The sequence below is a fragment of the Crinia signifera genome, chromosome 19 (genome assembly GCF_055691185.1).
Source record: "Crinia signifera chromosome 19, ASM5569118v1, whole genome shotgun sequence".
In the NCBI taxonomy this organism is placed as follows: Eukaryota; Metazoa; Chordata; class Amphibia; order Anura; family Myobatrachidae; genus Crinia; species Crinia signifera.
Genome location: NC_139226.1, coordinates 105014951 through 105033283, shown reverse-complemented (window position 1 = coordinate 105033283; position 18333 = coordinate 105014951). Strand labels below are relative to the sequence as shown.

At 43.3% G+C, this 18333-nt stretch overlaps 1 protein-coding gene across 2 annotated transcripts in view; it reads right to left on the bottom strand.

The window, feature by feature from the left end:
* Positions 1–311: 311 nt before the first annotated feature.
* Positions 312–18333, bottom strand: part of USP2 (ubiquitin specific peptidase 2) — a 52953-nt gene continuing 34931 nt past the window's right edge. For both annotated transcript variants that reach the window (XM_083163071.1, XM_083163072.1), the window contains 8 exons: positions 13829–13939; positions 10612–10676; positions 9469–9572; positions 8384–8464; positions 7443–7521; positions 5544–5651; positions 5246–5366; positions 312–3897 (listed from right to left, as the gene is read on the bottom strand). In XM_083163071.1, the coding sequence (XP_083019197.1) occupies positions 3810–3897; positions 5246–5366; positions 5544–5651; positions 7443–7521; positions 8384–8464; positions 9469–9572; positions 10612–10676; positions 13829–13939 (757 nt within the window). In that variant the 3' untranslated portion in view covers positions 312–3809. The remainder of the gene's footprint in view (positions 3898–5245; positions 5367–5543; positions 5652–7442; positions 7522–8383; positions 8465–9468; positions 9573–10611; positions 10677–13828; positions 13940–18333) is intronic.

Here is an 18333-nt window from a genome sequence, read left to right as displayed (position 1 = left end):
TTCTACTATCACTATTGGTAATCTACAGTATAAGCATACCTCTATAGGAGAAGCCAGGTGAATATATTGCTGGCCAGTTCGGGGGGCTGTCACATCACTAGGCCCACCCCGCACTGTGGCTAAATGATGTAATTTTGTGTGCTTTAGCTCCGCCCCCTCCATACGGTGTCACATCTCCCAGTATAATCTCCTCATTCTGCCTGCTTCAATAGTAAGTGGTGAGGATGCAGGCGGTCCGGCCACCCTTCCGTGAGTCCGGGGGACTACCCAAGGATCATGTGTATTATATAACAAAGCACAGGAGTCAGTCATGTTTTTGATCGATAGTATAATTCAGATATTTACATTGCATAGAACACATAGGGTCCTTAGTCTTACAGCAAAACTCTTGTTACAAATTCTACACACTTACATGGTAAGCACCAGCTCAGTGTGGCCTGAGAGGGGTCTGCGGGTCGACCCCAAAATATTCACTGTCTAAGAGGTGTGCAGCAGGTGTGATTCCACCCATAAAATGAAACACTACAGTACACGCACACGCTTACATATCATACATACATGACTCTGCACAACATGCACTACTCTATACTGCATGGACACTGCGGAGGTTCCTCCAGTGCAGATACAAGTGGATATTATAGATATTGAGCTGTACATTGGAGGCAAAATAGAGACAAACAGTTTGATGTACTGAGTATAGGTGCTGTATGTGAGTATGCTATGTTGTGCGTAGTGGGCCTGTGTCCTAGCAAGGAGCAAATAAAGGAGCAGTTTGCCCCAGAAACAAACCTTATTGCAATGCCAGGGGTGCAAATGGTTTTATTCATTTGCAAACAGGGTCCATACTGGCTGCTGTTGCTGGGAGCGAGCAAATACCGGACAATCTTGTTTTACACTGAAATGTAAAATGATGCTAATCCCAACTACTGTATAACCCACTCTGCACATTGTCAGCAAATCAGATTAGGAGGAAACCATATATGGCAAAGATATATGCGCTCTACTAAATCACGCCACCCAGTGGCCAGGAAGTGCAGGTAAATCAAATGGACTAAGGGCTTGATTCAGTTCCAATCGCTGGGCTGTGAATTCGTAGCCTGAGTGATTATTGAATGACCGTGCATGCACACGGTACGCTGTAGGAATACTGTGCGAGTGATGGAAAGCCATCGCTGGCTGTTTGCACAGAGAATGACACCCTGCGGCCATTTGGGGGTGGAAACCATGCGTTTCATTGTCCCAGAAAACGCGGGCATTCCCCTGCTGATAGGAGGGAGGAATGCTGAGGTCATCAATGTCCTCCTTCTCTCCATGGCCATCGCAGTGCTGAATAAGTCCTGGCTTACTCTGCACTGCAAACAGAGGGGAAAACCATATGATGGTGAGTTATTGCGAATGGTTTTCCCCTCACGTGCACGGCTGCGAACGGATTCTCAGCTGTGCACATGGGCGGGAATTTGCATGTGTGGATGCTGCTCTTCACCTCTACAGGGAAATTCAAGTGTTTTGCGTCAGCCACTAGATGGCGCCTGATGTAGCAATTCAAGTGTTGCTCCGTTCGTCCGCACCCAGCCTCCAGCGCTGGAAACATAATGGAAACATGTTTTCTCTAAAGCAGAAAACATTTAGGGATACATTTACTAAAGCTTCTAAAAATGAAGAGAGGTGATGTTTCCAATAGCATTGTAAGCTTGCGAGCAGGGCCCTCCTACCTTTTGAATGTCTGTAAATACCCTGTTTGTTGTATCACTGTCTCCTTTGTAAAGAGCAACGGAATATACTGCACTATATAAAAAAACTGTTAATAAATAAATAGCAACCAATTTATCTATTGCATCATAGAAAATGATACACAGAATCGGATTGGTTGCTATGGGCAACATGACCTCTTTTTCTATTTGAAAAGCATTAGTAAATGTACCCCGTAGCCTATGATCTCATACACAGGCCGGTAGAGATCATGAGCTCAGCAGAATTTGAACCGTAACTTATCACTTTTTTTTTTTTTTTATAATTTGTTTGGCCACAGATGCTGCAATGACGTTCCGCTATCATCCAAACTGCCGGACACCATCTATATGTGCATCCACTTAGGGGAAAGTGTCTGGGCAGAGGATAGAGATGGGGCAGAAGATAGAGGTGCACTTCATTACACAGATCTCTTTATATAGACCAAGCAAATTTACCCATTTTTGCATGTTTGTCAAAGGATTCAGTATTGAATCCCGGCGGTCGGGATCCCGGCGTTCAGAATCCCGACGCCGCAATCCCGACAGCCGAAATGCCGACAAGGGGGGGACGTGGATCGCCCCCCCCTTGCGGGCTCGCTGCGCTTGCCACGCAGCGGGCCCGGTGCCTCGCTACGCTCGGCCCACTAATTTATTCTCCCTCCAGGGGTGTCGTGGACACCCACGGAGGGAGAATGTGTCGGCATTTCGGCGGTCGGGATTGTAACTGCATCCCTTGTCAAATACTTTGTTGGACAGAACTTGGACATATCTGTCTGTGAAATAATAAATTTGGAAGTAGGTGGTGACAATGCAATCTCCTGTAACTTTCCTGGGAGTGTCAACGCGTGCGTGTCAAAAGCTCTGTGCGATTCTGAGTTGTGCGCACGGGGTAGGGAAGGATCTCTTGCCGCTAGCATGGCGCTAATACCAATGGTTGCGGTAGTTGGCGTAAAATCGATGGGTGACACAGGTTTGCAAGAACCCCTGTATTAGATAAAGGAATCTTCCATTAGTTAGGAAAAACGGCCTACTCAACCGTCCACAACTACCGCAACTTTGCTCAGAATCCGCAGCAATACAGTCAACTTGGACAACGCTTAAGCTTCACATAATAAGCCTATTAAACTCCTTCACCAACTCTGGCTCCTACCTACTATTGTGAGCACCACACACCTCTCAAGCAGTTACAAATAGAACCATGTCAAGTTGATTTCATTCTCATGGCCCCACAGTTCCAAATCACGGGAACCTTCGGTATTTCCAGTTTTGGATTGAGATTCTGAGTGATTAATATTCCACTCCACACATTATCAAGGAAAAACAACTTACTAAATAGTATATTCATTATTAATACATCCTGAGCTAAGGGCTCAAATGCACTTACATTGGATATATTGAACACACATCACTACAAATAATCTTTATTCTTTACAGTGGTGACTGGTTAGAGCAGAAGATGTTTTGCACTAATATACTCCAATGGCTGAGAGTGCCCACCCCACATCTGCTCTTGGAAGAGGCTACTTTACCTCTCTATAGGCGAGCCACTATTTAATGATTGAAATATATCTCTGTATATGTAGACAGTCGCCGGTGAAACTAGTGAGTACAGGTATGGCTCACTTTTACGAAAAGGTTTTTTTTTAACCTATGGGACGCTTTCCTGAGAATGATTAAGAAATACTGTTGGTGATTCTCTTCTGAACAACACTTAAATAGTAACACCACCAGCAACAGGTAATCTTATCCAAAACGGTTGTGCAAAAGCAGCAGCACTATGCTGGCCAAGACATATACTGTATGGAATATGTTATCGCATAGCCAAAGGGAATCCTTCAATGATATTTCCTGATGTTCTACCTCCCCTGCACTGGCACGCTGATCCAGCTAGTGCCCCTCATCCTCGCGGCCTTTGGCTGTGCTACTAAGGCAACATGTGACTATGAAATGCTGGTACTGGTTATTCCAAACAACTGTCTTTTTAGGTAACTGCAGCATAAGTGTAGTCTCATACACATCTCTCTCTGGAGGTCTCGCTGGTGTTTGGGAGAGTCACCTCTCCAAATAGGAGTTTCCAGTCTACATTCTGGAGGAGGGTCCCGACAGCTCGTAGAATAACACGTATGCGTCACTGCTCTTCACCTGGCTGGAAGACATTGCTGTTACTCTGGTAATGAGAAGAGAAGAATTGTTATTATTACTATTAATAATAAGCAGGAAATAGGAATGTCAGTGAGATAATGGGGTGTATTCAATGCGTTCTGCGAGCTGTGACAGCGAGCAGTGCTGCCTGCTTGCTATCACAGCTCGCAGGGTCAGTATTCAATGGACCACCCTGAACATGCCGTTTCCCCCTCACTAGGTTTTTGGAGCGAGAGGGAAACAGCGCGTGCTGCCACTAAAACAGAGAGACTCGCTGCTAAATGCAGCGGGCTCCCTGCATTAGCCGCGAGCCTCGCGGTTTAGGAGAATGCTCGCTAGCTTCCCCGGGAAGGTTGAATACAGTGAGAGGCCGGCGTGGGGGGGTTGAATGACGAGGATTGCTGGTTTTCGACGATCCCCTCTGTTTTTCAAGGGCCAAGACCCCTTGATATATAGATAAATATATAGTATATATACACAGTCATAACTACAGACTTTCAGCTTTAATTTGTGGGTATTTACATCCCAATCAGGTGAACGGTGTATGAATTACCATGGTTTCTACATGTGCCTCCCACTTTTTGAGGTTCCAAAAGTAATGGGACAAACTAAACAATCCTAAATCAAACTTTCACTTTTTAATACTTTGTTGCAAATCCTTTGCAGCCAATTACAGCCTGAAGTCTGGAACGCATAGACATCACCAGACGTAAAATAAGCCTAGTTAGGCACTTTGATTTTACATCTTCCTTTTGAAAGTAAAACACCCTCATGTTAAATTTTAACAAAAATCCATACAACTGGGGAAACTTACTAAGATGGGAGTTCCTTTTCACATAAGATGTTGCTATGGGAAACCAATTACATTCTGTCTAGAGCAGTGGTTCTCAACCTTGGTCCTCAGGACCCCCACTGCACGTTTTCCAGGTCTTCACACAGAATCACAGATGAAATAATTAGCTCCACCTGTGCGCTTTTAAAATGAGTCAGTGAGTAATGAGTACATCTGTGTACCTGCCGGGTGACCTGGAAAACGTGCACTATTGAGAGGCCCTCAGTACCCAGGTCGAGAACCACTGTTCTAGAGGGTGCTAAATATATTGTTTGACCATGGCAACATCCCATGTGAAATAGATCTCCCATCTTAGTACATTTCTCCCAACATCCAGTATACAAAGACCAATATATGACAGGGGAATGGCCCTGTATGTCAAGATTAAATAATATAAAAATAAATGATAAAGGAGGAAAAGAAATAATGGTTTCTGTGCAGTAGATTGATATTTCTAAAATGAACAGTAAAAAAAAAAAGCATGAAATTATGACAAAAATAAAAGTTCTATAGTAAGTAGTTGTTACATATGTATAATTACCGTGAGTCATTAAAAGTGTACCACTCTCCGTTGTTAGGGTTCTTGCAGTACGCCGTATAGTGTCCCCCCATGGTAGTCCCCGAGTGATTGGATACAGCATACAGATTATAGGTTGCATGAGCTGTAAATAGACAAGTAAGATTTACAATCCGATCAGCCTGGCTGCAATGGTGCAGCAATGAGATCACACAGACATGACTACTGGGAAGTGGTGGATTTATCAATTCTAGTGAGCAAATGAGATGATTATCAAGATAGAACGTTCATCCTGAGAAGTGTGTAGCACAACGTCACTTACGGCTTGGTTCGGACGAGAATTCACGCAAGTCCAAATCTTTAAGAGGGAAATTCACAAATGTGGAAAGTTTACTGCTTCTTATGCGAGCTTCAGAGAACCTTTTGAGATCTAAAGCAGGTCAGAGTCAAGGAAGAAATCCTGAAGCTACACCAACCTGAGAACATGCAAGAATGAAGAAACTGTAGGGTGCAACGTATAGCTAAGGCCTGATTGGTACACCGACGTTGGACTGATTCTGGGGAGGAACATTTTGACGTAGAGTCACTAGTTTCAGTAGCTTTCTTGTGGTGAACATTCTGAGCAACCGACAGGGTTGTTCCATGTAATGTTGCTGAGGTTGATTTGATGCTGCAGCTTCAGGCACAGGGAGCAGATCAAAGACGCCAGAGGTGGGTTTATCATTGCACTAGGTGCCACCTTCAGCACTACTGTAACTATGCTCCATGGTGGCTAAAGACACAGCACCAAATCCACTTGTGTTCACCCCTTAATCAGGCCCTTAGAGTGCTGTCTGGTAGAGAAACACAAGCTTCTTGGTAGTATAGCATTATATGGAGTGCTGTAGGGCAAACGATTTTACACCACGGGTGGCCAAACCTGTCCTCAACAGCTCATGTATTTCAGGCAACCTGTGGCTCTATAGTAGGAATGAATGCAGCATGTTATGAAAATGTGACAGTTAGTAATGACTACAGCTGTGCACCAGCTAGGTGATCTGGGGAGTGTGACAGTAAAGGTGCCCATACACTTTGCGATAACAGCTTGCAATGCGACGCATTATAGGGCGGATCACATCGCAATGCATGCGATAAGCGTGCGATGCAATCCACGGGCAGTACAAAAAGTATGTGCAGCACATACTTTTTGCTCTGTGTGATGCGATGCCTGCGGGAGCCCGCATCGCGTCGCACTGCACATTGCTTATCGCAACGTGTATGGGCACCTTTAGTAATGACTACAGCTGTGCACCAGCTAGGTGATTTGCGGGGAATGGGATCATTCGTCAGACTGCATTTAGGTCTACAGTCATTAGGTCGACCCCACTAGGTCGACTGGCAGGAAGGTCGACCTGACTTAAGGTCGACATGGGCCAAGGTCGACATGACTTAAGGTCGAATTTGCATAAAGGTTGACATGAGGAAGGTCGACTGGTCATAAGGTCGACATGGGTTTTTCACTGTTTTTTTATCCGAATGTCGACACAGTCGACATGGACACAGTTGGCAATGAGAATCGGACCCTCGCCTCGCTGCTCTCGGCACACTATTTTATTCTCCCTAGTGGATGGTAGGGCATGAAATACCGCCTGTCGGCACATGTCGGCTCAAAAAACAGTGAAAAACCCATGTCGACCATATGACCAGTCGACCTTCCTCATGTCGACCTTTATGCAAATTCGACCTTAAGTCATGTCGACCTTGGCCCATGTCGACCTTAAGTCAGGTCGACCTTCCTGCCAGTCGACCTAGTGGGGTCGACCTAATGACTGTAGACCTAAATGCAGTCTGACGAATGACCGCATCCCATTTGCGGAATGTGACAGTTAGTAATGACTACATGTTTGCATCAACTAGGTTATTTGGGGAATGTGGACCGTTGGTAGATCTCGATAACCGGTTTGGCCAGCCCTGACTGCATTACACCATTGTAGGATTTTTGGCTGATTAGAGTACGGGTTCTCAAACTCCTCAGGACTTAACAGGGGTCATAATATCCAGGTCACCTGTTGATTCTTAAAATGTCACAGTTGGTGATACACAATGCACCTGCCGGGTGACCTGGAAAACATGAGCCGTGGGGGGCCCTGAGGACCAAGTTTGAGAACCACTGGATTAAAGGATGTAGAGTGCAGGAATCATTGACAAAAGGCCGAAATAAAAACTTATTTTCAAAGGATACGAAGTACAAGGATTTTGGGGAATCTCTGGATGGTGAACTTCTTTGTACATCTTCTGCGAGCTTTACACCTACAGCAGGTCTAGCAAAGACAATAGGTATATTTGTTATCATAAGGAAAATATGCAGTTATGGATTTTTTTTTTAACACGTAAAAGCTTCTGTTCTTAATGACTACAAGTCAAAGGCTTATTCTGTATAATGACGTACACTGTGGGATGCTAAATCTCCTCCTCTATGTAACATTCTGGCTCATTTTTGTCTATATGCAGCTGTATCTCTTTAGCATAAATGCTCTAAAGGGAGGTCTTCTGCCTGAGGCCATCTTTCCTGTGATAAATATAATAATGTGCAGAATATTGCAATGGTTCTGGCAGAGTCATTGCGATCTCCTGCAACATCTTTCTGAATACATCACTGAAATGATGGTTGCTAGCAGTGGGTACAGATGAGAGGGCCCAGTGCTGTCTATTCTGGGTGCGAGGCATTTGGCAGAGAGGCCCATGTACATTGAACACCTAGCACTCATTAGAGACTCACCATGGGCCACATGCCTACATTTGATGAAATGCACTCAATTTTTCAAATAAGTTAAAGGGCTGAGATGGGAGATGTTGGGCTGAGATGGGAGATGTTGGGAAGACATGGGTGAAACTTGCTAAATGCAAACTACGTACGTGAATGTGTTTACTGTTGAAGCAAAATGAACACCTGAGATAAATTAGTGGAGAGGGAACATTTGGGTAGGATCTCACAATAATAATTTAAGTGCAGTCTGGAACCTGACCTCCTAGAGAATATGGCTCCTTCCATCAGGCAGTGGAGTCCGCCGGGGATTTCCCCGGTACACCTGTAGGCCAGACCTCCCAGCACATAAACTATAGATACCTTGGTTGTGTCTCACAGGAATCCTAAATGTAAGAACCATTACAAATTACACTTACTGGCTTTTCATCGCCTTCTAAAACATCTTCTTTGGTGAAAAGACGAATGCAGTCCATTAGTGAGACCTCGGGAGTGCTCTTCTGTATAAAAGAGATATGTATGAAGTACATTTATCAATGCAGTTATGCCTCATCTTTCTTTAGCTGTAAATGTATTGCTTTGTTTTATTATTTGAAATAAAATGATGCAACATACAAGCCAATATTTAGTATTCCCCCTCTCGGAGGGACTAGCCAATTGGGCGATGCGGGGGTTATGATGTAGCCAATGTGGTGATGTGATTGTGTCATGTGGGCTGTCTGCAGCTATACAAAGGTGCAATTCTCCTCACTATAAGGTGGAAGATGGACCATGATGACACAGTTCCCAATACTTATACAGATGGCCGCTGTACTCAGAATTAAAGGTGGGTGCTGACATCATGTGACCTCAACCACCTGCCCCAAGCAGGCATTGCCATGCCTATAAAATGCTTGGTGTTCCACTGCTGCCGCCCCGTGCCCACCCCCTTCCCTCCTCTTACTGAATGGCTTGGCAAGTGTGAAACTCGCCAAGGCATATTCGTGCATGCGCAAACTCCGAAGTTCGGCGAAGGGGACGAATTTGACCCATAACGAATGGGCCTGAATTGGCCCCAATGCACAATAAAAGAAGCAACGCATTATAAGAAAAAAAAATCCTACAGCTAAAATAAAAGTTGAAAACATACGGTAGAAGCCAGGTGAAGTGATAAAGTTGCTGGTACTTTATCACCAGCCAATGAGCTCACAATGGTCATTTTTCAAGCCAAGTCTGTAACTTGACAGTTAGGTGCTGATTGGTCGGTGCATTGTCACTGGTCACTTTATCACTTCACTGGATGAAGCACCCATAGTGCTCCGAACCGTTTTGTGTGAAGTGGGGTTGATTTTTGCCCTGAAGGGTGCAAATTCAGGTGATGCTGCCGGCATCCTTTGTGATGAATTGGATTGATCCTAAATGTAAGTACCACAGATCCCACTGTACTTGGTTGCTTATGTCAACTTGGTTCACCACTTCTTAATAAACATATTTGGTCAATGTGTGATTATATCAGTGCTAGTACCTTAGCAATGGGTAATGACAGGTCCCAGAACGGGTCAAACACCGTGGAACAGTATCCGCATTCCGTGCAGGTGAGGGAACTCTTCAACTGGCCAACAAACAGCTCTGAGGAAAGAAACAATACAGATATTGTGGTAAATCCACACAATAGTATAAGGAAAACATGTTATAGTGTATAGTTCATATCTAGTCAGATTGTTTATAAATAGCCATAATATCGCCTTTACAGATTATGCTGAGGGAGAGTCGGACAGTACAGAGATTGCTGCCTAAGTGACAAAGTTATTACTAGAAATAAATGCAAATCATTCATTGATGGATAGGGAGAGGTAACAGCAGTAGAAATAAAGAAGTAATAATGCCACTCTATAGGTCATTGGTACGAACTCATCTAGAGTACTGTGTTCAGTAATAGATAGGTATAGATATAAATACATTAGAGACTGTACAATGAAGGGCAACTAAAATGGTGCATGACCTACATCACAAAACGTACCAGGAAAGACTAAAAGATCCTAATATGTATACTTTGGAGCAGAGAAGGGAAAGGGGGGACATGATAGAAACTTTCAAATATATCAAGGGCTTTAACAAGGTACAGGTGGGAGACATTCTTCACAGGAAGAGGAGCAACAGAACACGAGGACATGCACTGAAACTAGAGGGAGGAAGATTCAGGGGAAATTTGAGGAAAAATTACTTCACAGAAAGAGTAGTAGATAAGTGGAATAGCCTCCCATCAGAGGTGGTAAAGGCAAATACAGTAGAGCAATTTAACACGCTTTGGATAGGCATATTGATATCCTTACAAAGCAATAAGGATCAGATATGGTTCGGGGCAGACTAGATGGGCCAAGTGGTTCTTATTTGCTGTCACATTCTATGTTTCTATGATGAATAAATATTTTTTTTGTAGAGCAAATGAAAACTGGTCTCTACAAACAAACTTTATTGACTAGGATGGAAAGGCGCAATGATATGTAAAATACAGCATGGTGTATATACAATCATGTTAAATTTTACTATGAAATAAAGCTACAATTATAGAATACAATAAAACAGCATGTTTACCACAAAAACATCTTTAAGTAAACAATGTTTTACATGGACACAAATTAGTTTAGTGCAAATTGAAGCATCTTACCAACAATCCGACTGTCTTCTCTCTCCAAATACCTCTTCCACATTTGCCTGCCCTTCTCTGTGTCACTGATCATAAAAATAAATAGATTAATGTGCTTTCTACCACCTATGAAACCAATATAACAAGACACATTTTGGTTCTATTAAACATTATGGGGGAAATTTTACTAAGATGCCAGTTCTATTCCACATGAGATATTGCTATGGGCAACCAATCAGATACCATCTATTATCTTCTAGAGGGTGATAAATAAATAAGAAGAAGTAGATTCTGATTGGTTGCCCATAGCAACATCACATGTGAAATAGAACTCCCTTAGTAAATTTCCCCATAGGTTTGTTCTATGTGGTTCTGGGATAATAAGCAGTCAATCTCTAGGTCGACAGTCACTAAGTAAACCACTATTGGTCGACAGTGACTAGGCAGACAACTGAGAATGGTCAACATTCTAGGTTGACAGTGAAAGAAGTTGGACACAAGCTTAGGGTCGATATCTACACAGTCGACACTCAAAAGGTCCGCACAAGTTTTTCATGTTTTTTTTTCACACATGGGCATAAAAAGACGTAAAAACATGGCCAGCATGGCTCAATCCTGCCACCTGGATTATTAGGCTTGGTCTACAACAGGGCTGGGCAACACCGGCCCTCCAGATGTTGATGAACTACACATCCCAGCATGCCTTGCATCAGTTCCAGCATGGCCACATAGCAAAACTAATGCAAAGCATGCTGGGATGTGTAGTTCATTAACATCTGGAGGGCCGGTGTTGCCCAGCCCTGGTCTACAAGGACACACCTGTAAAACATTTCTATACATGTCGTCTAGGGAAAAAGACCATTTTGACGACAGTATTCTGCACCGGCAAAAACTTCCCTCCACCACAATAGGTCCATGGAGAAAGACTATGCCACGTTAGAACCACGTGCAAGGCTCAATGGGGCAATTCAATTAGAAGTGGCAGAGAAACGGTCAGAACAGCAGCACCAACATTTCCATTTCTCCCTTGTACCCCACAGGAAAATATGTAATGTTGCCGTAACGTAATACTGCCCACTCTCCTGTGACGTCAGCTGCCCACCCCAGGGGAACGGCCCAGCGTTTTGTACCCTGCTGCCGCTCCCTACACGCCCCTGGCCCTCCCTCCCCACAGCGAACGACCCGGTGAGTGTTTAACCCGCCGAAGCTGCCCGCACCCAGGTGATGCGCATCCGCAAATTCGCACATGCACAGACTCCCCACCATCGGAACGGGGCCGGGGTCTACTATGTAGACCTGCGCAGACAAAAAAATAAACACTGAGCCGACATCTCACGCTGGTATCAGTGATTATAGAAAATAAATCTCTAATTAAAAAGCGGTTAAAGCAAGTACATTTTATTATCATGATAATGTCCGTAATCTATCTGAAGCTTGATGCAATATGAGAGACTGCTTGTATATTTGCTCAGCACAATGAAACCACAGCAAGGACATGCCGTGACTCATTAAAATAATAATTAGTAATTAGTTACATAATGAGAAATCAGTGTGTGAATTTAGCAGGCGAGTGAAATGACGAGCCTGGCAGTACTCCATGTATTTAGTCTGTTCTGAGACGCTGACTTTCAGATGATACTAACCAATAAATAAAATCATAAACTGATGTCATGTGGACAGATACAAAAGTAAGGGTGCTCATTTTATGAGCGTGACTTGTGCCGGGCATTGAAATGATACAACAGGTTGGGAATCGAGGAAAATCCCTAGGACAGCTTGCAAGTCAAACCATATCTTATACGTTGCCAGTTCATGATATGTTCCATGTACAGCAAGAGTTGATGGCACTTGTTTAGTTTCATGGTGGCAGATATCGCATGGAGTTGATTTTATATAGTGTGGCGAGCGCACGCGGGTTACTTTACATGTATTCTGTGGCGAGCGCAGCGAGCCCCGCAAGGGGACACGGAATACATGTAAAGTAATCCGCATCCCCTACGCTTTGGGCTCGGTGGCTCGCTGTGCTCGTCACACTATATAAAATCAACTCCATGCGTAGTGGATAGTGGAATCGCATCGCATGCGATATCACATCTGCCGCCGTGAAACTAAACAAGTACCGAGTTGATACTGTATCAGGCAGGATTATAGAGTCTGTGAATTTTGTGGAATCGGCCATTATTGGTTGATTGGCTGTACAAATGTTTTGGAAACAAAATATGTCAATTGTCTGGGCATGATAATGAAGACATTAACCAACTGTAGCTGCCTGTGATTGGCTGATTGCAAATCGGTGTGCAGTGTGGTCTTCATTATCGATGCATATATTATATACATTTTATGAGCATATTTTTAAGTTGTATTTTTCCCAACTTTGCGTTGCTGGGGGCAGTGGCACGGTGACAGGATTGACCTAAGAAGTTGTGGTGGTTGGCATGTTATTATTATTATTATTATTATTATTATTTATTTGGTGCCACAAGGGATCTGCAGCACCTGATTACACAGTACATAAACCAGGCATTTCCAAACAAACAGTGACCTTCCAGCTGTTGTGAAACTACACATCCCAGCATGCCTTGCCATAGTTTTAGCATTCTCTAATAGCAAAAATGTGGCAAGGCATGATGGGTCGTGTAGTTTCACAACAGCTGGAGGGCCATAGTTTGGACATGCCTGAATAAAATAATAAGCAATAAACGGAAAACATGTCTTCCAGCTGAATACAGTAGAGGACAAGCAAATTACACCCAAATGTAATACGGTGAGAGTTTCAGAAAGTGAGAGATTTTGGGAGAGTTTTCGCATTTTTTTTTAAGCAGCAATCAATTACACTGCAAAACCAGGTTGATTTTGCCATGTAATTTATTGCTGCTTAAAAAAAAATGCGAAAACTCTCCCAAAATCTCTCACTTTCTGAAACTCTCCCCCTATTACATTTGGCCCAGGGTATATAACCATAGCAGAGCACACTGATGTGCTATCAGGACGGCAGAAAACCGCAGGATTTGGCACCTTTGAATATAGTTTAAGTAACAGCAGGAAAAGCACATGAGGGAAGAGGGCCCTGCTCGCGAGAGCTTACGTAGCAGGAGAGCTTCCCACTTGCCAGGAGACTTTCCCAAATTGAAAAGTCTGCTGGCAAATGTGGGAGAGAGGGCAAGTATGAAACACATGCTAAAATATAAAAGTGCACCTGTGGCTAATCCATATTATCCTCTCTTCATGTGCAACTTACATCAGATGGTCCAGGTCCTGATGGGAGTATTTGGGTCTGACCGTCACCCTGTTCACTTCATTGTGTAATCCATCCAGTAGAAATCTCAGGAATTCCTGTGCATCTTGCTGACTGCAAAATAAAAAGCAAAAATGAGGCGGACCTCAGTACTGAGGAGTAAGCTCATATAATATATATATATTTGGGGCCTATTTCTAAGGCCTTGTGGAGTAAGCCAAACTACTACTCGCCTGCAGGCACAGAGTTCCTGGTTACCATAATACAAAGTTTATTACATTTTCATCTGTCTGAAGGACTGCCTGCTTCTCCTAGCTGTTGATCTGCACCAGGACATCACTCCCATTAATGATCCCTGGTTACCCCAATGCACTTGTCTAACTAAAGCTGGGTACACACCATATGATCGTAATCAACGATATGCACGATAAAAATATTGTTAACATTGTGCATATCAGTGGCGTAACTATAGCCCCGCAGCCCCCGCGGTGGCGGGGAGGCGCTGAGGGTCTGCGGGCGCCGATCTGCGGGGCTATAGTTACAACTATGTTTAACAACCCCCCCCCCTTACCCCTCCGCAAGCCGCCGCCAGCGCCGTTGCATTCAGGGTCCCAACTCCAGTCCCGGCCGCAGCGCAGATCTTGCTGCAGTACTTCTAATGAAAAATAACTATCAGAAAATGGCTGCCCCTAACAGCAGACAGTTTTTTGGGATGCTAGAGGAGGCGCGGGCCTCCTCCAGCATCCTTAAAAACTGTCTGCTGTTAGGGGGCAGCCATTTTCTGATGGTCATTATAGAACTGCAGGAGAAGACAGACGGAGCCGGCTGCGGGACCCTGAATGCGGCGGCGGCGGCACACGGAGGGGTAAGGGGTGGTTTTAACTTAACTTGGGAAGGTGGGTGGGAGGGGTAGGGGGGCGGCGCTGCCGATATCGGCGGGGGGGCGCATAAATTCTAGCTACGCCGCTGGTGCATATTGTTCAATGTGTACCCGGTATATTGCTAATAATGTACGCACGCTCCTATGGATCGTTAACGATACCCGGTCCCCTAAACAGGCAGTCCAATCTGCCAATATTGTCAGTGACTGCATGTTCAGTAGGGATCCCAGAAACAGCACCGAATGATATCGTTCAGTATTTTCTTGTAGGTCGTTCATTTTTTGCGGCACAGTCAATTATCATTATCAGTTAAGCCAGCTAAGTTAACCCTATAGAAGTCAGTATTGCAGTGAGCTAATCTAGGTGTCCACTTTACTTAGACAGCCATGGCACTATTGTAGGGTTACCACCTCATCCCTTTAATTCCGGACACATATTAATTATACAGGTTCTGTGGCTGTTTAAAAACAACAGTTGAAATGGAGTCTTGAAGTCAGCCAGCCACAGAACCTGTGTAATTAATATGTGTCTGGAATTAAAGGGATGAGGTGATAACCCTACACTATTGGTACCAAACTCCAAACTATCTTATGTAATATTTATTCTACTGGGACAACAAATAGAAGACACATACAGTATTTCTCACTATGGGCTAGATGTACTAAGCTTGAAAAGTGATAAAATGGAGAGTGATAAACCACCAGCCAATCAGCTCCTACCTGGCATTTTTCAAACACAGCCTGTAACATGACAGGTAGGAGCTGATTGGCTGGTGGTTTATCACTCTCCAAGCTTAGTATATCTAGCCCAATGAGTGATGTGCGGTTCAATTATCCAGAAATCCGATTCCGCACCAATTTTGTGGATCTGAACTGAACTAAATCCTGGTCTGGATTTCCCAAGGAGATCCAATCGGAGTCCCGGTTCGGACCTTTTCAGTTTGGAATTAAGATTTTAAATCCAAATTTCAGGTTTCGGATTGCAAAAGTTATGATTATAACTGTTTTTATCATCTTAAAGAAAAATCCAGATCCAAAACCAAATCAATTTAAGGTGGTTTAGCAAAATCATAACACGAGGATAAAATTCGAACCAAAACCATAACACAACAGTCACAGTACACAGAGGAATCAGAGCAGATATCCCCCGATACTGTGGGTGATATTTTGCAGATATGAAGAGGTTTTCAGTGTATTTGCTGCAAAGCTTTTTTCATAATATTCCCTTTTATATTTGAGAGAAGAAATATTACATAAAGCATTATTGTCTTTTTAAGTAGGATCAGCTTTACATATCATTTTAATATAATGCTCTAGTCTAGAACATAAACGCAGCTCCAAAGCTGGTAGAAATGCCTAGAGTTCTCCATCTAACACATCATTGATATAATAGGAATAACAATACAACAATAATATTCCTGCAAATGCTAAGATGACAATGAATTTGCCATTTAATGTTCCTCTGAAACAACACACATGCTTATGTATTCGGTATTAGTAAGTGTTTACAGACACTCCGTCTATTTGCCAGATTGTTGCTATAGTCACTGCAGTGATCAGACTCATGAGTCACACACGCAGTCTGTTCTCCGCATTGTAAATGCACTCTGTGCTAAATATCCTTCTGGGTACGCTGTTATAGGTGTGGTATGGCAGCCTGACAGTCGGGATTCTAACGGTCAGTATACAGACATTGGAATCTCGACCGCCGGTACTCTGACACATAGCAGCCTCTTGTGGGCTCGGTGGCTCGCTGCACTGGAAAAGTGCCATTTGTTGTGCAAGTGTTAAATCATGGCTCTAAGAAAAATAGAAATTTTTGTGAATTTTTTTATTTGAATTATTGACAGGGAGACTAATACCCCTTCTACACCTAAATCCTGGATCCGACCCGGTATTGGGAACACGGATCCAAGCCTGGTCGGATCTGGGATTTACACTGCGGTGCCTACCCGCAGTTTAAACAGGGGCGGCGCTTGGAGATTACATCATCTCCAAGTGCCGGGACCGCCGATCACCCCGCCTGGACCCCCCCGATCTTCGCGCTGGGGGCAAGCCCAGCACCAAGGTAAGCTGCTGGGCTGCCCCCAGCCCACGTGCACCCCCCCAGCTCCCGTCTGCAAGGTGAATGAGCGTACCTGTTTACACTTCCCTCTACCCAGGTAATGCCTGTGTTCTACCCTGGTCAGGACCTGGGTAGAAGTCTTGTGTAAAGGGACATGGGTTAACCCCTTTTACACTGCTGCTGACCTGGGTCCACGAGGGGAAAACCCGGGGTTTTGTGGTGGTGTAAAAGGGGTATGAATTGAAATGAAATAATCCATTGCTGGTGAAAATCAAATTAATTATATTATCGCATTTACAAGTATACAGTCATTTTCATGTTTTACTTGTCATATTTCAGAAACAGTAATACAGAATCTGTAAATCTATCAAAGAAATGTTTTTTTTTATGGGAAATAATTTAAAGTGATCTAATCCTAATCTAATCCTAATATTTGATTTCAGTGTTATTTATTTCTTACAACACTTCCTTAGTACATTTATGCACAGCATTCTTAAGTCTCTATCAAAGCATTTCAATGGGGTCATGACATTTCAATGGGGTCTGAATGGGACCATCCATTTTTTTTTTTTTTTTTTTAATCTGCAGATTTGCAAGTGTAGGATTATTGGCCAAGTGCACCAATAGAACACACATATTCCTCTGGAATAATCTGATATAAAGAACGAATGATTATCAAGTGTCAAAGTCCTGTGGCACTAGGTCCAAACCACCACACCCTTCCCTATTGTACTTTTTTGTGCTGACGTGGTTTGGTTTTTTTCCAGCAAACATAGAGCTGTACACTATGTACTCCAGCTGCCTTAGAACTACACATCTTAGCATGTCCTGGCAGTTTTATCATACCCCATAAAAGGAAATCTGCAGCAGGACATGCTGCAATCTGTAGTCTCATAGCAGTTGTCTGCCTCACCCTGCCCCAGACCGAAGTGTCAATATGTATTGGTTTTATATATACGGCTGGTAAAACTTTCCAATTATTTTATAAATTAGGTGGATTTGTTGATTCAATTTTCAAAAATCACAACTCCTCCTTCACGGCCTACAGTTTATTCGGATTAAAAAGATTTTTTTTAAAGATATACAGCATGCCTATGTTCTGTGTGCAACTGTAAATGTATGTGCGTATGAAATGCTATGCTACTGTGTTTTCCTTGAACATAGATAGGACTTACACAAGTCAGGTAGGTTGAACTCTATGGACTAACGTATTTTTTCAGGCTTAATTAGTATGTTACTATTGTTCCATTCTGTATGCAGATACAGGCATGATCACACACAGAATATAGGCATGCTGCATATCTTTTTGGAACAACAAAACAGCAATTCTTACTTGGTATTAAGATGAATTCTAGTTAATAACTAAATTATTATTTTGCATGCCAACACAGCGGGGCTCCTGCAGTTCTTCCAAAGACCAATTATGTAAGACAGAGTTAAAAATACTCTCCATAATGGTGATTATAACTATTATTAAGAAACACTTGCCATTTACCATGCAATCAGAATGGTGGTTATTACTATTATGAACAAACCTTATTTATGAGTTTGTACTTTCCATTT